At 37.2% G+C, this 22,153-nt stretch overlaps 1 protein-coding gene across 2 annotated transcripts in view; it reads left to right on the top strand.

Annotated features, from left to right (window-relative positions):
* The window catches only part of LOC139454195 (E3 ubiquitin-protein ligase RNF31-like), a 247,916-nt gene that overhangs the window by 14,320 nt on the left and 211,443 nt on the right, over positions 1-22,153 (top strand). For both annotated transcript variants that reach the window (XM_071235763.1, XM_071235762.1), the window contains exons 2-3: positions 7,666-7,917; positions 9,129-9,281. In XM_071235763.1, the coding sequence (XP_071091864.1) occupies positions 7,684-7,917; positions 9,129-9,281 (387 nt within the window). In that variant the 5' untranslated portion in view covers positions 7,666-7,683. The remainder of the gene's footprint in view (positions 1-7,665; positions 7,918-9,128; positions 9,282-22,153) is intronic.

The following is a 22,153-nucleotide window of genomic DNA, read 5'->3' as shown; positions in this document are numbered from 1 at the left end:
GTATATAGTAACAGTTAGGCTGTTTTTCAGTATGAGGGGCTTGCTAAATAAAGGAAAATTGAAGTGAAGCCCAGCTTCAACATTCATATATTTTTATGTTAACATGTTTTATAGCGCTTGTACAAGAAACATATTCTCCAGCAAAAGTAATTGAGCATTAAAAAACCTGACAGACACTTTTGACGTTCAATCCGTAATCTGTAGGTTTGTTCATAGGGACAGGACGTTGATCTTTCTGAAGCATTGTTTTCACACAATCCACAATAATCCCTAAGCTTACTCTGCTCCATTCGCCTTATTCAAAAACATATCCGCGAGTAGTTTCAGCTCTAGTGACCAACTGCGAGAGTAGGCTTCTTTCCCGGGAATACCTCTGCCTTCTGGCTTCAAACAACCGAAGCATGCATTTTGTAATCTAGGCTTACATACATTTACACACATGCATGCACGCACATAAATACACATACATAATTTACATACATTTAATCATACGTACAGCCATACATACCATGTAACACACAGCCATACGTACATACTGAATAGGAAGCGTGTGTATTGATCTGTTGTCTTCATCACTGACCCATCAAGAGTGTCAGTCGGCATGTATCAAATCTTTATAACCGGTGAGATTGTGATATCTGTCTGACTTATTTGTCTGAATGACATGTCTGAAAACAAGGGGTGAACCGTTACACAGTAACTCGGGGTAACGATTTTCTGTGCTATAGAATCAAAGTACCGTTGTGCTGCATGTGTATGGAGTACATATATCTCACGATGATGTGTCATTCCTGAATAAGTACGATGTATGGCATTCCATCCGTCCTTCCGTCTGAGCTTTTGTACGGCCCATAACTTTTAAACAATGCACCATGGCTTCACCAAACTTGCTACACACATTTACCACAATGAGTACTTGTGCCTTTTGCTAGTTTGAAGATTCTGAACTTTTTAATTTTTGCGTTTCCATGGAATCATGGTGGAACATAAATTTTGGGTAGAGTTTTTGTATGATCCATGTTTACAATATTATGTATCCTCGCTTCAGCAAACTTGCTACACTATGATTGTTTTTTATCTTTTATAAGATTCTGAAAGTTTTCACTTTTGCTGTTTTCATGGAAACTTGATGGAATTTAGAAATTTTGATGACTGGTTTTGTATAGCTCATGGGGTTACAAAGGAAAGGGCAGTTCCTCTGACTTAAAGCAAGAGGTATATTTAATTAATTAACAAACTATTTATTATGTGTTGTTGACCAGCGGGGATAACGGGGGTATGTGAGCTTTGCTCACTTCTTTCTTGTTTACTATTTATTTGTTATATGATATCAATACATATGATTTTGTTTTATCATGAAATGTTTATTGATATGGCAAATCAGTTTTTAGATATCAATAACTGAATTTATTATCAAATGATGTACTTTATCATCTAAAAAATCAAATATAGTATTTTATCTATAGCCTTCGTCTCCATGAACTTTATACCCATTTTTTAATAATTCGTGAAGAAAGGTACAGTATCGTAACATTTGCATATATAGTCATATTCAGATGTCTCTACATATTTGTAAGGGCAAGCTTCTTCCTTTTGTTTAGTCAGCAGCTTTCCTCCTGGCTATGGATGTGGAATACAGGCTTTAGGGTTACATATGAATCTTGTTATCATTGTACAGTCAAGTCCCGTTTATCCGACATCGATGGTTGCATATGATTATGTCGGATTAACGAGTATGTCGGATAAACGAAATTTAGTAGTATCAACGTTCGTGATCGAAAATCGGACAACTACACGATAGATAAGTTTCAAACACGTAATACAAAATATATAATAAATATTCATATTGTTATGTTACATTGTTGGCGGAATCAAGCAACCTCTAATGTTTAACACCAAACAAACTTTACGGACTGTATGACTTATTCAGAAGCATGTGATTTATCCTGTTTTCTTTATTCAAAGCATTAATTGTTTATTGTTAAGTAAGTTTATCTCTGCAGCCGTTGAAATATGCAACTACCAGCCTATTCGTCTTGCATCAAAACACGGGCTGTGTACTCGCGGGCAGATGACCACGGACAACGCTGATCACTGTGTTGCAAATTAGGTGTGTCTGAGTCGGAGTGCGAGACTGTCGGATTAACTGGACTAAATAGCATTGATTTAATCGGTTCCCATCATTAGTGTCGGATAAAGCCGACTGTCGGATTAACGAGTGTCGGATAAACGAGACTTGACTGTATTTTAAGGCTATTTGAATGTTATTATTTACTATCGTGCTTACTTCATGTTTTAAATGAGACCTTTTATATTTATGTGTCACCACAAATTACAATTATTGCTTGTAAGCTCAACACAATTGACAATTACTATCATTAATGTACGTTGAAAAATATATATTGTAAATGCCAGAATGATGTATCTAGGATCAAGTATAAGATATATGGACAGCAGCACTGGGAATTTATTCAACAAGCCCGTGAAAACAACACTGCTTTAGCTCAATGTTTAACACACCTGGCAGCCATTATGCAATGGCCATCTTACACACAACCAGGCACTCACGTCTACGGGTCTTTTCCTGTAATTAGTAGAACCCTCTCCATCAAGTGTATCCTCCATGGTATAACCTACTCTCATTAATTAAATGCTGCCCTTTCCCAGCATCATGGCTATGGAGCTGAGACAAAGAGACCCAGCCATCATAAAGTAATTAGGGTCCAATAAAAACAATGCTCCACCAAACCTCATAAACATGATCACTGAAAGTCGTACTACGGACATTTAATGTCAAATCACAAAAAAGCATTTGAATAGCAATAACATTTAACAGGATCATGTATTCTCTTAACATCATGTAGAAGCCACAACAGTACTCATATTTTCCAACAAAATCACATCTAAAAATGAGACATCAGCAAGTACATATACTACTCAAAATTTGATAAGGATCGTAGATATTTTTCTGAATAAAAAAACAAAATAACTGCATAACTGGCAATATTGTGTTCAAGTGAAATCAAAAACGTCTCCAACACACGTGCACGTGCATTTCATGCCATGGGAAATGCGTTTCACATCACAGTTCATGCTTTTGCTACCATTGCACGATTTCCAATCAGGCAACAGTGTCTGATTCATTCTGAAACTGTAGTCTCAATTGAGTGTTTACACTACGTTTATCTACGCAATGCCCCCTCAACGTGTAAGGCGTCGCCTGACGACAGAACAACTGGGCAGATGTATTGGAATGCTTGATGCTGTCTATTCACAACGTGACGTTGCCAATGCACTAAACGTCAGCCAGAGCGTTGTAAGCAGGGCCTGGTCCCGACAGCAAAATTTTGGTACAGCAGCACACCGACATGGGGGTGGTCGTCAGAGGTCGACAACCCAACGCCAAGATCATTTTGTGGCTCTTCAGGCACGACGTCATCCCTTCTGGACAGCAACCAGCCTACGTAACGACCTCCTGAACGCCTCGGGGGTGAATGTGTCCACTCAGACGATACGGAATCGTCTTCACAATGCAGGTCTCTACTCGAGAAGGGCATGTGTCCGAATCCCTCTGACTGTTCGACACCGGCGGGAGCGATTGGAATGGGCTGAAGATCATGTCACTTGGACACGGAACGATTGGGTTCCAGTTCTGTTCACCGATGAGTCCAGGTATTGTTTGGACTTTACAGACAGGAGGCAGCGGGTGTGGCGACGACAACGTGAACGTTTCCATGATGCCAACATCAGTGAACATGACCGTTATGGTGGTGGTTCCATCATGGTCTGGGGTGGAATCAACAGAGATGGAAGGACAGATCTTCATGTCCTGGAGAGAGGAACAATGACGGGGGTGAGGTACCGGGATGAGATCCTCGATGTGTACGTCAGACCCTACGCTGGTGCTGTTGGCCCTGAGTTCATCCTGATGGATGATAACGCCCATCCTCATCGCGCCAGGGTGGTTGAGCAGTACCTTGAGCAGGAGACAATTGTCCGCATGGATTGGCCAGCGCGCTCGCCGGACTTGAACCCGATTGAGCATGTCTGGAACATGCTGCAGGTTGCCCTTTCACGCCGTAGAGCACAACCCACGACTTTGGCAGAGCTCGGACATGCCCTCGAGGAAGAGTGGAACAACCTTCCCATTGGGAATGCTTATTGACAGCATTTCTCGACGTTGTCAGGCCGTCATTGATGCAAGGGGAGGTCATACTCGATATTGACACTTCATCGACTAAGTGTAATGATGGACTATCCCTCATAACTGTGTATTTCTTTCTCTTGTTTGCTGTTAACATTTTTTAATGAAATGCCTTTTGGTGTTTGCAGATTTCAAACATTCCATATTGATACAAGTTCATGCCGTTCATGAATTTTCATTAATAACATGATTAAACACGTTTCTGAGTCAGAGTCATGTCTTTTGTTATGTTTGTGGTAACTTACACACATATCACCTAGTGATCCTTATCAAATTTTGAGTAGTATATAATAAAATGTGTATTAACATTTTTCGTCAGGAAATCAAAAGATTATCTCCTTGTTACCACCTCTAGCTAAACATGGGTCCTTCTTTGGTCAAAAGTTTGTTCACCCTCTAATGAGTGTGATACGCGATGCACACGAGTGACGAACGGGGTGCACACCCGTGTACAACGCGTTGCACACGGGTATCACACACGTGGCGGACGGGTTCCACACGAGTGACCAATGGGTTGCACACGGGTTGCGTAATGCATTGCCCATGCGTGTAATGGGAATGAACTTCTAGGCAGTAGTGTAGCTAAGGCATTTTACAAGTTTGGGAAACATTGGAGACATAAATTGCAAAACAATTTTGCGAGGGCACTAGTCCTAGCCAAGCGGGATCACTTTCCATATCTGTGCTTGCAGACCTCTTTTAAAAAAGTTAGATTTGACCGAAATATGTTTGAATTGTTACCTTGTTTCGTTTTGTCGCTGTGTGTACATCTGACTGCACTTTGTAACGTTATGACCAATCTCATTAGTTCTTGCTACTGCTAAACAAAGATCTGAGGACATCCCATTACGGGTCACGTCAAACCGACCTTGCACAAACTTTGACCGACCAATGGAATGACCAATCAGAAGGCAGCTTTCTCGTGCTTTACGGTACTAATTTCAAATTGGCGACTACGCTTCGAAACATATTTAGACAAGTTCTTGATTAGAAATTTGATACCTGAACAAAAGAACATTCTGGAATGGGTAATAGATGGGCTAGATTGTATGGATTCAGTCGTTAAACCCGTAACTATTGTTCGGAATAAAGTTTTCGAGGTTGCATGATTAGAAATAACATTCAGACTGTCACTTTCATAATCTGGTAAGCAACGCTCTGATTGGTCGGATGAAAGGTCATTCTGTCTTCAGATCTTTGTTTAGCGGTAGCGAGAACTAAAGTCTGATTTTAATGAGATTGCATTATGACAGGACAGACTGTCAACAACGTCCGACCGTCTCAGAGACTAGGGTTAGAGTAGCTTCCCTTTGACAAAGGGCAGTTACTCTAGCGGACAGACAGATTGATTGCCCTGAAAGGCAAGTAAAAACAATTGTGTAGGCAATTGTTGTTTTGTATATATGTTGTATAAGTATCCTGTATTAATAATAAACAATATGCATTTAGCTCGCCAAGGCTCGCTAAATACAATGTTTATTTCTAATACAGGATATTTACCATCCCCAAACACACTCACGTGATAACCTCTATTTATACACAATTTACAGACCTTACAAATCAGTAACACATATATTAAATGTCTCTTATCATAACTGAATATATCAGTTACACACTATATATAGTTAGAAGAATACTAGTAGCTGTATGGCATCATAAATTTATACTTATTATCTCTAAGAGTAGGAATATATATAAAATGCTATCACGTTGTGTTAAATTATAATACATAGGTAATACATATAAATTCATTCTTAAGTGAGTGATAAAATAAAGGATTTATGCATATCCCATGGGTGACACTGGGGTGTGTCTGTATACCCACATCATTGGTATTGGATTATGACATTCCTATAAAAAGTAAATATAACATAACTATCATGCCTGAATACATACATACATATGTCCATCCATCCATCCATCCATCATGACCATGACCATGACCATTACCTTAAATTCTAGAAAACCAACTCCGAATTCAATCCTTACACTCAAAACTACCAATCAAATCATGCTCTCACACATACATACATGTTAAACACTTTATACTGATGAAATAGAAGATACCGGTATCTTGGTTATTTGATATAATAGGTAACAAGTTACAATACTTTACATTATTGATAACATATTTAATAGATAAGTTAGAATTCTATTTAGGAAAAGATAATGTAAATAACTAACCTGAGCTACATGTAGTCCATGTCTTGCCTGTGCATAGATATAATCAGAGTGAATAAAAAGTGTGCAAATGTTTGGGAAGAAAGCTGTAGTTAGATAATGTTAAAGCTATTGTATTGACAAGCTAGAGAGTTTGTGACAAAGGGACAAGAATAGACTAACCTGTCCGCCCTTCAATAAATGGACCATCCGCTTGGTCTCTTAACCCAAGCATATACATTTTGTAATACAACTAATGAAGATATATACAACTTCTTGAAATTATTGAAACACTTATATTTTTTCTTTTAAATTCAACTATTAAAAACACTTGTTGTCCCACTCAATTTATTTTATGTATACATGTATGATTTTGCACTTCAATTTTATTTGTAGATTAATTTAATGATAAACTAAAGACAAAAGAACTGACATGAATGTGATCCAAAAGAAATATAGGGGGAGCTCAGCGATTCTACAACATTAATACACATTAATAATCTAATCAATGGGCTATATACAAAGGGAAACCACTCCCATCTAGAGTATAAACTAAGATTAGCTGCCCTTGATTTATCCAAAAGGTCAGGGACATTACTAATCGTTTGCAGACAACTTATGTTTTTATCCTTCCCTTGATTAGCGAAAAGGTATGTTGTTTCACACTTCTTTCACCATTGAGTCAGGTGGGAATAGTACTTTTAGCTTTCGACTCGACGTTAAATCTGTGGTGCATTCTTCATGTTGTTGAAGTGTTGATTCGAATCATAAAGTTTAACATAATAAAGTGGCAATTTTTGAACGTAAAGCAGATTATTTATGTGAAACAGATCCTGTCTTGCACGCCATCTTGTCAAATTTATTCAGGGACGACAACAATCTTAGCTACTTAAGATTGGTCTGGAGTCTGGACCAATTGTAAGTTTTATCTTGCTTACAATGATCTTAGCCTACAATCACTTTGTGCAAGTGAATGCCGACTGTAGCCGAAGACTAAGATCGAGTCCTTAAGGATTTTCAATAAGTAAATGTAGTGTTTAGATCGTACTGTGCTAGTGGACCCATATCTGTATGAACCTTGTCTTTTAGACACTGGTACTCCAATAAACGCCGGGCCTCCGATCATACGACCTGTCTCAAAGTAGATGCCAGGGGATAATCGTTTCCTGCAAATATGTTTTGGTAATAATCAAAGTAAAGTTTCATTTATGAAAAGCTTGATTAGGTAGATTTGGTTTATTTTGAAATTGCTGCAGTGTAAGAGGAGATAATTATTATTTCTTTTTTATCTGTGAAATCAGGTGAAGCAGATGAGGTGAATGGGTCCAACAAATAGCTCCTTGCGCAGCAGCTCCATGGATCCAGCTGACACTGATACAGGCCCAGCAGAGCTGGATGCGCAGCTCCTTCACAGCAGACAATGCCTTGTGTCTGCCATCAAACATGCATCTGATTGCAGCAACCCTCTTATGGACCTTGTGTATTTGAAGTGCCCAGTAGCTATGAAGTATGCTGTACTAAATGTTACAAAGATTTTGCAGGAAAACAATCAGGTTGGTGTTTGAATGTGTTTTTGAATTCTACCGTTCACTGACTTTTCAAAACATAATAGTTCCCATTTCAATTTGATCCCTAGCCGCATCCTAGAGCGAGTAAAGGGAAAGACATGATTGCAATTTATTTGCTAATGTCAATTGTCTTATATATATTAAGTCAATTGGATTGTGGATTGTGATTGCAGTATCATCCTGCACAACCTGCAATATGTCACTGAATATTTGTTCAGATTTGCATGCCACCCTGTGCGATGATTTGTTGGCATCGACCCACTGCTCAGTGAGATATTTTGTGCTTCGTGACAAAGTCTTTGGTGTTAATGGTGGTTGGGCATCCTCTTTGGAAACCAATGAACGGAAGTTTGACCTCCTTTCTTAATCATGAACTTGTATTCGGAAAAAAACAAGTGCAATGGCCTGCGCATTTGCCACAGTAGAATACTGTTTCTTGTCTGTAATTATAGCCCCAATCATATACTAAATGTATATTAATATAGTTCACCAATTAGTTGTGTCATTATGTTTTCTGAGATATTCACTGATTCGTTGTGTCATATGTCATCACCATGGGCGGGTGAATTTGTTCCTATAACAATAGGAAGCCCCCAATAAACTATGCAGACTGGGCACCAGCTCAATCATTGAAACTGCAGCGTGTCCAACACTGGGAACCCATTTTAACCCCATTAAGGGGAATCTCGGCAGAATTTTTCATTTGGGGGATGATTTAGCCTGTTGTTTTTTATCGTCTGTTTTACACTATTTTTTTTCAAATTTAATTTGGTCAAGCATTTGTGATTAAGTATGTCCTAAAGTATTAAAATCTGCAAAGTTGCTGTGTTGTCTTACTTGTCCTTTAACAGATGGTACTTGTTGTTACCCTGACCGGTGCAGGGGATTAAGAGGAAACAAAGACTGATCAGCTTGGAGTCAGTATACTGGGTCTGAGTGGGCTAGCAGTATAAAGCTGGCACTAGTCAAGACTAGTACAGGCAAACGTGCAAGAATGTTGTTATGTCAGTGCAATAATCTTGAATGCGATGTTATACCCACTTTCACCTCACCATTAAGACACAGCTGCTCATATTCATACAAGGCATTAAATAAGCAGATGGACATATTGTGGCAACTGGTTTGACTGCCAACACGTTTGTTACATTTTATGCATACCATATATATATATATATATATATATATATACATTTCAGACAATACAAAATCTAAAGAACATCCCAGTGGCACTTAACATTTTGGAGAAGTATGGCCGCCATCTCCTTAAACCGAAGTCCCTTAGGAACGAACTGTGGCGATATGTCAAATTCTCTAACCCCATATTCAAAGACCGTGTTGACGCTCTCAGGGTGAGTATTTAAAAATATCTGCTGGTAGGAGTTTGTGTTCAGTCAGTCTGCAGCCAAGAATCATAGACTCAAAGTCAAATTGACCAAGATTTGAAGTAATATATCAAACCAAAACTGAATTATTAGCTCAACGGGTCCGAAGGTCCAAGGTGAGCTTATGCCATTCCGTGGCATCCGTTGTCAGTACCTCGTTCGTACGTCAACAATTTTTTCAAACAACCTCTTCTTCTGAACCACTAATTGGAAATTGATGAAATTTGACTTGGAGCATCCCTAGGTGGTGGGGATTCAAAATTGTACAAATGGTGGGGCTGACCCCCTAGGACCTAAGGGGGGGGGGGGGGGGGGGGAACAAATGGGGGTAATTTGGCTATATATAGAATACTAAACGAGCTCCTGTGTAATACCAATTTTATGAAACGAGTGAATAGTTCTGGTATCTGATGAGTGAAAGTGTGTCAGATATCACAACTATTAACTAGTTTCATAGAATTGGTTTTACATGGGAGCGAGTTTAATATTTTATTTATTACTTGCCATTTATAACGTTTTTACAATTATACTGTTGAGTGTGAATACGCTGACACCTACACGATCCACGGCATAATCCAATTGAGTTTTAACATAATAATACTTCAAACACGTCAAAGTTGAAATGTATGAATTTAATACCATACAACAGTCCACCTTTAGAATTCAGGTGTCCATTCAACAAAATTATCGTAGCGCTAAGGTTATCGCAACTCACATACTTTAACTTGACTAACGACTGTTGTTGCGCAACAATACGAATACATTGTGGAATGGGCCTTGCACCTCAAAGTTTACAATCACATCACAATACCCCGTGACGTAATTTGTTGAATTTTGTTGCACGATCCATCGGCAAAACAATGACATGTGACGTCTGAAAAGCAACAAGGTTGCTCGGGTCATCGAGCATGCATAAGCTCCTTTCAGTGATCTATCATCTCCACAATGCAATGTCGTTGAATAAACCAAGGGATGTTGAGAGCTTTCAATATTTGTTCGTGAAACGTGTTCCGAGAGTTACATAAGGATGTGTTTTGGTAAAACACAATGTGTAATACAGCTGCATGTTTATTAAACGGGTGATCTCTTTACGGGCAAGTAATAAATTGCTTTAAGCGACTTCCTCTCTGGAGTTAAGAGATAGATATCAACCATATTTGTTTGGAAGCATTCTCCAATGGTGGGGATTCAAATTGTAGAAATGGAGGGGCTGAACCTGGAGTCTAGGCTTGCCCTTGGAAATTTAGATCCTGGATCATAACATGGAAACGGTTCAGATCTTTATGTTACATTTGTATCTAGAGAAGTACACGTTCATGCTGTCAGATTTGCCATCCACCTTTTTTAAATGCTGACAGAGTCAAAATTACAAAATATTAGCAGTATTATATACATGTACAATGCAAATGTATATTTTGTCATGATTGCGTAAATATCCAGGTGAGCGATGCAGACCTATGGGCCTCTAATTCCCTTTTTGCCGTAGGAAGTGCATTACTTAGGTCCGAAGTGAATGAGAGTAGTTCTGGATAATTCTATAAGCCATGATGTCACTGCATTGTAACAGTGAATGAAGCTCCCCAACTAACCCAACCAGACCCTACCAGACCACTGTCAAAAATTAACCATCCCTGACTTAGCTGGTTACAAATACCTATAATATGTTCCTTTCCTAATGGCTACCATGACGTCACAATAAAATGGCATCACTAATGTGTCTGCTACTGAAGCTGTTAGCAGTACTCTATACACTTAAGACACGGCTTATTACTGTCTACAAACTGAAAGAGTTGGAAGAATGATGTTGGATGATAAATAAAATCTCACCCAAATGTCTTTTGATATCAAATATATCAACACTTAATATCAAACGACACTGGGGTGAGTTTCTCAATATAATTCCTGCGAATACAAAATTTCTATTACATCATTGCCACAAATCCTGTATTTTGGCAGTCATCAAACTATAAACATCTTGTGCAAGTGATAGTCTCTTTCTGCCCACGCCTCTTGTACATGCCCAAGGCAGGGAACCTCACTTCTTTCCTGTGCTTACCCCCCATGTGATATTGCTGGAATATTGCTAAAAGCGGCATAAACCATACTCGTGTAGCGGCCATAAAATTTCCAAGTCCCATGATGGGATTCGAACCTAGAATCTTCTGATCCGAGGTCGGACGCCTTGTCCACATGACCAAAGAAGTTAACCCCGTCAGCATGCATCAAGAATTGGAGAAATGACAGGAAGGTACCACTTCCAAAAATGAAATGACAAACATACCAAAATTACAATGGCCATTTCCTGAACCCTCCGAGTGTGTATGAAGATTTCCATGACCTGTCAAAACCTCTAATTGGAGATTGTTGATGCAGATGTTATAAAGTATGGGAGAATGTTAAGTCATTCTGCTTCAACAGGAATATTCCTGGAGAGACACCAGTTACCATCCGTATGGATGGGGTTGGTCTTCCAGATAGCATTGTTAAATGCAGGGATGAGAAACTCACCATGTGGATGTCCAGCTTTTTCACTTGGATTGATACAGAGACAATATTTCCCACCCAAGTTCGGACTAAGGCAGTGTCAGAACTTAGCAGGAGGGTTTATAGCACAACAGGTCACAACTTGTCCTTTATTTGAGGGCTAACTCAACATTGCATATCCAATTCCAAGCAACGTAGAGGAGGCTACAGAGGAGATAGTCGATATTGACTCTCTAGGTAACCAATCAACATGGCTATGTCTATTGATTTCAATTTTTGCTTACTGAAGACTTATCTAATGCCTACACAAGGACCGATGGGAGCGGACAATGAGCAACATTCGTCAGAAATTGAAAATATTTCATGTCTGCCCATTGTATTTTTGTGGCCTTTCTGAAAGATAGAGGTCAAGAGATCATGATGAAATTGAAATGATGAAAGTATTTATGGGCATAACATTTCACAGAGAGCAAAGTGTTTATGCACTGGTGAAGTGAAGCATTCAACAGCGAAACTATACTGACCAATGAGAAACATGCTTCCAAGTCTCATGTGCTATATCATCTATTCCTGAGACAGTAATATGTGATAGCTGATTGGTTGTTATGCCTGAACAAGATATGCACTTGTTGATAGAGCTGAACGTTTCTCAACAAGAAATACTGGTCCAGAGGGAATCAGTTTCTTGTGACTGGTCACTTGAATTCATCAAATTTGATCACATCAAACTAGTTTGTCTCTATGGATACACTGACTTTTCAGACTGATCAGTACAAGAATCAGCTTATCCCAAACACGACTTATTCAACTACTATTGCATGTTGTTTCCTCGATCATCCGACCAAAGCAGAAATCAAGCCAGCAAAAGATATTCTCAGTTCCTGATTCAAGTTTCAGGGGGATCCTGAAAACTGGAAGATCATTTTGTCAATACACAATGGATGGTTACCAATGTGGCAGATAGGCTTAACCACAATCTACAATGGTGAGTATTTTTGCTAGGGAGTCTGACGAGTCAAGACATGATTTACAAGAGAAGATTTTAGCTTTGCCACATATGAGGGCTGGTAACAAAATTCTAAGCCTGACTAACTTTTAACTATGGGCCATAAAAAAGTGACCTAGTCTGACAGGCTCATGGCGACAGGTCGCACATAACAATCTCCTGAGCAAAGTCCATCCAAACCATAACTAAAGTGGCCAATCTAAGAAAAAGCCAAAGAGGTAAAGGTGAGACTGAATCTCAGCAAGCTGCTCAGCCAGTTAATTCAGTGGATCAAACATCAACTAAGTCAAAATCGTCGACTGATAGCGACACTACCCTGACACCGGAGAATCCAGCGACAGCCATGTTGGTGAGCATGTTCGATGACATGAAAACTTTGATTAAAGATTCTCTCAAAAAGCAAACAGATGAGATCACGTACAAAATTGATAAAGTAAACAATGAAGTCACCAAATTACAGTCTAAAACAGAAGATATTCTGCGGTCAGTCGAGTTCAACTCCGAACAGATAAACGTAAACAAGTCTGAGATTCAAATGTTGAGGGACGAAATGGCTGAACTATGTAAAGACACAGAAGCGAAATTATTGACACAAGCACTTTATTTTTGAAAGAGCAATTTACTGATCTATGGCATACAAGATGAATTAGACCCAGAAACATAGTGCAGAAAACTTTTCACTGACCTGGGCTTGCAACGCGCTGACGAAATTAACTTTGTCAACATCCATAGACTACCGCGCCAGAGTACAAATCCCTTTACAGCTCTTTCACCAAAACCCATCAGGATAAAATTTGTCATGAAGGACAGGCAACTAATCTTGGATGCAAGTTTCCGAAAAAACGCTGTCCTGCGTGAGAGACATGTCTCAATCCGCAAGGACCTTCCTGTACCGTTGAAAAAACTCTGTGGAAAACTAGCAAGTAAGGACTTCAAGCTTTGCAAAGAACACCAAGCCCAGACATGGATTCAGGAAAAAGGGCTAGATATCACCCTCCAGTACAGGAAGATTGCAGACCGACCGTGGCTACATATCAGTCTCGACGAGGATATTAACAACTCTCGGCTGTAGTAAACAACGATGGCTTCACCAATGCTGAGTCCTTGGCTTTGTGGTAGTATGCATTAATGCAAAGTACAATGCATTTATGTCTTAAATCTATCAATACAGTGCAACATGGATGATGTGCGGTGAAGTCTGCATCTATTGTGACTTTGAGCAGTTTATGATAGAATGGCGTTCAGTGACACTCGTATTACCACTTTGATTTGAAGTTTGTTTTCGTTGCTATTTATAGAATCATGTGAATGTCATGTGACTAAATGTTTTCATAAATTACCAGTTTATCAAGAACCTAGCACGCATGAAACTTACATGTCCATGTTGTGAGATTATGCATCTCTCTTGAATCTTAACATCGACTGAAAAAGGTGTATGTCAGGTAGAAACAGTGTTATTGAATTTTGATGTATAGCGCTATAATTATCTATGACGTGTACCGGTACTACAGATCACGTGATTTGTACACTCCGCAAGGAACAGTGGGGCATAATGCTGGCAAGTGAGTAGCGGTATCTTACTACCAGTATTGGTGTATTTTCAAATAGGTTTCGATAATTGTTTGACTGATGATAATGTCTGAGAACTATGTATGATTTATGATGCCATTAGAAACATGTTCTTGTGTTGATGTGTTATTCTCTCACATCACCATGTTCACACGTGAGTTACTTCCCTTCCTTGGCCTAGTTTGAAGACACGTCAGTTGATGGCTATGTGAACACAACCAATTGTGGCCATGGGAATACTGTTTGATTTATAATACCCATGATGGATATAGCTTGTGGAAACGCTACCCTATCTACTTGGTTTTTATTATCATTGTATGTTTTCATACAATCTGTTTTTCCCACAAAGTTTAAAAACATTCTATTCAGTAGGTGATGAACCAATGTATGATATAAATAACCACCTTGACAACAATATGAATCTGTTTAGTTTGGAAAACACTGAATATGGGTGACAAAATAAGAATAGTATCAGCAAACTGCAGGGCCCTAGCAGATAAAAGGAAACGTAAAGAAGTAATGAACCTATGGCGAAAGAAGAAATTTTCTATAATATGTCTACAAGACATTCATATTTCTAAAGAAGACGAAACATTAATGAGAAACGAATGGGGACTTCAAAGTATAATAGCACCTTACAAGTCAAATGCAAGAGGAGTTGCCATTTTGTTTTGTAATACTTTAGAAATAAAAAAACATAGATTTAAACAAGATATTAATGGAAACTATATAATAGCAGATATCACAATAGAGGGCATAAGGTTAACTCTGATTAATATTTATGGGCCAAATCAAGATGAACCTGCTTTTTACAATACTTTGTTCAATAATATTGACGAATTTGAAAACGAATCAATGGTTATATGCGGAGACTGAAACTTGGTTCTCAATCCAGATGTCGATTTGGAAAATTATAAGCATATCAACAAGTCCAAAGCAAGAAAGTTAGTGCTTGAAAAAAAGGAAAACTTTGATCTATAAATTGATGTTTGGAGAGAAAAAAAACTAGGTGCAAAGAATACACATGGTGGAAGAAAAAGACTAAACAACAAGCTAAACTTGACTTCCTTTTGGTCTCCCAAGACATTGCAAATATAACTACTGATTCTACAAATATACCAGGAAACAAATCTGATCACTCTGCAATAACATTGACTTTTTCAAATACACTTAGCAAAGAAAGAGGTAGGGGCTACTGGAGGTTGAATACACCTTTACTGTTTATCTTTACTATATCCAAATAGTGAAAGATACACTAGAAGAAACAAAGCTAGAATATTCAAACAGTGAATATTCCAAAGATTAAGCAAGAAAAACTGAAGATCTAAAAATCAGTGATACTCTTTTTTAAAATCATTTTTGATGAAAGTGAGAGGCAAAACAATATCTTTTTCCACTTATTTAAAGAAAACCAAAAATGAAGAAAGTAAAAACTTACAGGAAAAAATAAAGCAAATAGAAGAGGAAATTAGGGGAAATTTTCAGAATATAAGTGAATCAAAGCTGTCAGACTTGTCTGATTATAAAGTACTTTTTGAAAAATTAAAAGAAGAAGAATCAAGGGGAATACAAATTAGAAACAGAAGGAAGGAAGGAAGGAGAAAAACCATCAAAATATTTTTGTCATCTTGAAAACAGGAACTATACCAGTAAACTAATTGACAGTATTATAACTGAAAAAGGGGAGTTAGTAACCGATGAACAATCCATCTAAACTGAACAAAGAAATTTTTATGAGAAACTATATTCTTCAAGTGGAGAAATAACTAATGAATCCAAAAATTTATTACATAAACTTAACACACCAAAACTAAGTAAATCATAGTTTGATTATTTAGAAGACACGATTAACATGAATGAAATAACAAAGGCCGTAAAATCTATGAAAAATAACAAAAGCCAAGGTATTGATGGATTCCCTGTAGAGCTTTTCAAATTTTTCATAAAAGATCTTGGAATATGGGTATACAGATACATTACAGAAACATTTAGAAATAACACTTTAAGTCTAACAATGAATAGAGGAGTCATTACCTGTATACCCAAAGGCACTAAAGATAAACAACTACTCAAAAACTGGCAACCATTTTCTCTGTTAAATTCATTGTATATAATTTTGAGTACCGGTACATGTTTAGCAAACAGAATTAAAACAACACTTTATACTCTTGTACACGAAAACCAAACTGGCTTTATCCCTGGAAGATGTATTAGCGAAAACATACAAATACTATGTGATATTTTGTTTGAAACAAAATTAAAAAATAAGACTTTGAAAAAGCTTTTGATACTGTTTCAAAATAATTTACCATGTTGACACTGGAAAAGTTTGGCTTTGGACCTAATATAAGAAAATGGATATACATACTTATAAATAAAGCTTCATCTTGCATCATACAAAATGGACACCTATCTACATTCTTCTGTAACGAAAGGGGATGTAGACAAAGAGCCCCATTGTCTCCATATCTATTCCTGCTCGTTGCTGAAATGTTGGGAATAATAATTTGTGATAATAATGCAATAAAAGGTATCAAACTGAATAATGTGGAACATAAACTTGGACAATATGCTGATGATATTGAAATATTTCTAGATGGGACTGACGTCAAGTACAGCGATTGACACCCTAAATGGTTTTTATAAAATGTCAGGATTAAAAATTAATATTGATAAAACAAAAGCAATATGGATAGGCTCAATGACAGGCTGTGACATCAAATTATGTCTGGATTTGAAACTAGACTGGCACAGTGAGGACTTTGAAATATTGGGAATAAAGATTAATTCAAAATTACATAATCTGTGGGTAATCAATACAAAGAAAAGAATTGAAATTATTACTAAAATTTTAGGGAATTGGACGAAAAGAAATTTAAAATTGATAGGTAAAATTACTGTTGTCAAAACCTTGGCCCTGTCCTTGGCCCTTAGTACATATATTTTCCTCTCTTCCAAACCCTCTGTAATGTACAAGCCTTTTGTATATTTCGGTCAGTATAAAGTGAGATAAATCAAATTGTACATGTTGTATGCGATACAGCATCCAACCATAAAGATATATAGAGATTACTACATGAGTGTCTGTCAGATACCATTGATCTTACAACGAGTTGTTTCAAAATGTATCTAACGAGCGAAAGCGAGTTAGATACGCTTTGTAACAACGAGTTGTAAGATCAATGGTATCTGACAGACACGAGTGCAGTAATCTGTTTCTTACACAGCCTAAAATCGCACCTTTTTAACATCGAACCGATGAATTTTGTCTATTCTCATGATTGCAGTAGCGCATTAATACATGTAACACCACTGTCATAAGTGACGTCATCCTATGTGCTGCTTACTACTCATAAATAATGTGACCCTACACAAAAAGGTGTCCGTCCTATCTGTGGATTATCAAGGCGATGATGAAAATGCAAACTAGACAAAAACCAAGAACACGCTGGGTGCCAAGTTGAAAGTTTACACCACAAAGAAATTGCCAAATGTGTACAACAATGTTTACTTCCGTATGACATCACTACCGGTGACCGACTTTTACAAAATGGCGTGTTCACTGACAACAGTACGCGGGATTTCCAGAGGAGGATTTCGTTGATTAAGAGATGGTATACACATAAATGTGTCAAGTAAGTATTCAGAAACATTCTGACAATCTGCGTACTGTTATTTGTTTACCATGTTTTCCAATGTAACAGAGAATTAGTCAGAAATGCAGATAACTAGGCCTACCGTCATTGTTGTGTGTGATTTAGCGTCAGTCATGGCGTCACACAGGACGGAAACTTTTACGGCTTCTGTTGAATTTAACACGTCATTGTAATGTAAATATGTGTAATTCCATAATTAGTGCAACAATACTCTTCCCATGAATATTCTCAAACGCGTGATCGAACCAATGTATGCAACAATTAGACGAAAGTACCTCTTTTATGCTACAGTGTAAAATCTGAATTTTGCTTTGTTTACATTTCAGTAAGTACAATTTTCCGAGCACAGTTTTCGTGTCCATACCTAATTTATTTCGCATGATTTCATCTAGATAATTTGCATTGGTGACAAAGACCATTGATCCATTGTTTCGAAAATGTATGAAGCATTCAGGGATGCATGTATAGCAGCTGAGTTTGAAATATACCTGATCGAATATAGGCGTCTTATAATCGACATTTTGTAAACACAATCCAATATGGCGGAACGTACACTTCGGCGTTCGTGTGTGCATATTTTCCAAAACATTCTAAACGATTCTAGGCTTATCAGCGACATTTCAGAGTTATCATTAGTGATTTGATACCCGTGATCGCTAATATGCTATTTTTCTACTTTAATCATTCAAGTAAATATCCGATATTTAGATTTCTAAACACACAGTAAATATTTATATAACGCCGTGAATTGTGATTTGGCGAGATTTACATATACCTAACTTTCAGTCACTTTCAGTAATTTTGAATTGCCTAAAATGACAGTAAATGATAAACAGAAGGGGGAATTCAAAACTGTGAAGTGTCTGCGTGATGTATTTTGAATTTTATTTCGAAGTGAGGGTTGAAGAGAAGGGACATATGTCGCTGTGGCAGCCAGGGGGTTTACACTCTGAAAAAACGATAATGTTGACATAACAACAGATAATGTAACTGATAATAATAATAACAAACAAACTCGCAGACGAGGACGAGTTTGTTTATTTTTATTATTAATTACACGGTCATGTGGTTCAATACAGATGTATGTGAACATTCGACTGAAGCACGAGCAACTTATGAATGACTTACACTTAAGAAAGTAGTCCGTCATCATCTGACCCCAGGTCATCACCATGGAGTAGCCAATCACGGGCCTGGAATTCGATCTCACACATATGTTTGATACCAGTCATCTCAAATGGGTTTCTCACCCACAGGTGTGTAAGAAACTTTATTGCTACATGAATTAAGGTATATCACCACTGATCTTACTGACTGTTTGTTTAATGTGCAAAAACAAAATGTGAACACGTTCTAAATCACCTGTTTTGATTTGGCAACGTGATAGTTCTTGTGACGTCACCTATATTTGTGTGTGTTCCACGAAACTACTTCTTGTAGCATAATGGCTTAAATCTGCCTTGTATGGCTACAAAATTGCATCTAGTCCATCTAAATGCATTGTATATTATATTACTACATAGCCGTGACACGAAGTAAAATAACTTCTGTCACAGGTGGAATGCAATTTCCCCACGTTCCACCAACTGTATCATCGTGCGAGAGACTACTTCCGGTATGACGTCACTTTGTTGACTGTTTTATCAGTTGTAAAAATTCTGAGGCGAGAGAGAGATTGCTGGTTCGATCTGAGAGATGTGAGTTGTCATTCACGTATTTTATATTTCTTGTATATTTTCATAACAGAATGAAAAATATAATTCTATTCTTGTAATGTAATAAATGTTATAGTGTATTTCTTAATTGTGAAATTGTTTTTGATAAGTTAAATAATTAAAACTGTGTGGTTGGTGGTATTGGGAGTGATCCACGATTCGCTACCCAAAGCTCTACCCCAATACCCACCCCCTGAACCGTTACACCCTCCTAGTGAATTTATTGATGAACTAAACAAAATATTGTACAGATTCATCTGGCATGATGAAAGGGACAAAATAAAACGAACAACTTTAATTAGAAAATATGACAAAGGCGGACTGAGAATGATAGAGGTAAGGTCCTTTATAATTTCTCTAAAACTGTCAGTTCTCAAAAAACATCTCCAAAACAAAAACTGTAATAACCCTAGCATCTTTCCACCCCAAAACATATTCCTACGTGGGGCCAATATTAAAAGCTGTATAGACTTAGCTAACCCTTACTGGAGAGATGGTTTGGCTGCTTGGGGAACATTGTATAGAAGACACAAAACTAACTCCACAAACATTGAAGAAGCACTATCAGAACCTCTTTGGTGTAACTATCATTATTAGAAATTGGTTTTTAAAGGAAATTTACACTATTAGATATATCTGTAATGAAGATGATATAATGCCCTTTACTGAACCTAAGAGAAAATAACAAATTAAAGGCACAATTATTAACTATTACCAAGTTCTATTAAACATACCAAAATCCTGGAAAGATACAATTAGAAATAATCACATTATCTTATATAATCAACATTTAAATACAACTCCAGATATATACTTAGATATATCATGGAAAGATGTTTTTATCAGATACAGAAAATGTACAAAAGATGTAAAGATTACTTGATTTTCAATATAAATTTATTTATTGCATCATCTTTACAAAGAAAGAATTGTTTAAAATGAAAATTCTTGATGATGATCTGTGCTCATTTTGTGAAACTAATGCTGAATCCTTACTTCATGTATATTGGGATTGTAAGCATGTTAAAGAGTTTGGGGCTAAAGTTGAATGTTTTCTGAATACAAAATGTTCAAAACAATTTACATTTACAATGCTCTGTTTTACTTTGGTACAACTCTAACACTCTGTTAAATCACATCATACTGGCATGCAAAAAATATATACATGTATCAAGTATTAAGAAAAACAAATTGCCACTTGAAAAGTTTCTGAAGACTTTAATCGATATATTTAAGATAGAGAAATCAATTGCTCACAAAAACAATTCAATAAGACAGTTTGACAGAAAATGGAAAAATTTGGCAAATGAATTGTCTAGTTAATATGTATCTATTTTTTTTTTAACATGAGCAATTTCCACTAATGTCCTGTAAGGCTTTAGCTTCACACTTAGTTAGTAAACATGGCAAATGTAGCCTGCCCGTTTCACCATTTGTAAACATATATGGAAACCTGTAGCCAACTTAAATTTGCTGTCTGCTGTATAGGTACGAGGGGCGTCCAATAAATTTTGCAACTTGGGCATTTTTGTTGACACAAACAATTATAACCAGGGTATTTTGGAAAAAGGTTTTTTTAATATTTACTTTAAAATATAGTTTACTAAATTAAGCTTTTGGGTAAAATATAGATGTATTTGAGAGAAGTGACCGTACAGGGTCAGGGCAACACTCCTGGGGCAAGTGATTATTGGTTTTGCTTCTCTTAAGTGATAGAGTATAACTTTTCATTAGTACAAAGAATTGGTAGAGTTGGTCTTGCAATAAAAATGTCAGAAGAGAGATAGATGGATGGAACAAAATTGTTAGATTAGTGGTGATCAAATATTTCTGAATACTACTGCTTGATTCGAATGTCAAAATAACATGATTAAGTATCTTTTCGGCGCCTTCCAGTCTAGCAGAGTACTTGAGGGTATTTGATAATATGAGTATGTCCGAGTTGACCAATGACCCTAGAGAGGTAATCAAATTGGTTAGACCGAAGGGCTTGATGATAAAACTAATTACTATGGAAATTGGGGAATGACCATTATGACTCATTTCTCATGATGTCAAATGTGATTTTGGAGGGAGGAGCTAAAATTATCATCGATAGTATTTTGTTAGTTGTCCGAGAGTGGTGCGGGGAGTCGGGAGCATACAGCTGAACAGAAAGGTTCTCTGTGGTTTTGGGATCCCGAGTCAGAAATGAAATAGAGTTAAACGTTCATCAGAAAAACCATCAGGCCTTTCAAAGCATCATCTAGGTATGTGTTGTATTTATATCCGGCAACAACAAGAACTTATCTGAGGACCATGTGTGTATGTTTATGATTAATTCTATCATAAATAAAAAGGGACTGGAGCAAACCATCTGACTTGTGATTTTGAGAGAGCTACATCATCCCTAGAACCAAGGAGTGATCG

This window comes from Haliotis cracherodii, unplaced genomic scaffold (assembly GCF_022045235.1).
Source record: "Haliotis cracherodii isolate W230 unplaced genomic scaffold, xgHalCrac1.p SCAF_10, whole genome shotgun sequence".
Lineage (NCBI taxonomy): Eukaryota > Metazoa > Mollusca > Gastropoda > Lepetellida > Haliotidae > Haliotis > Haliotis cracherodii.
Note: the sequence above shows the minus strand (reverse complement) of the source record. Positions and strands in the feature narration are given on the sequence as shown.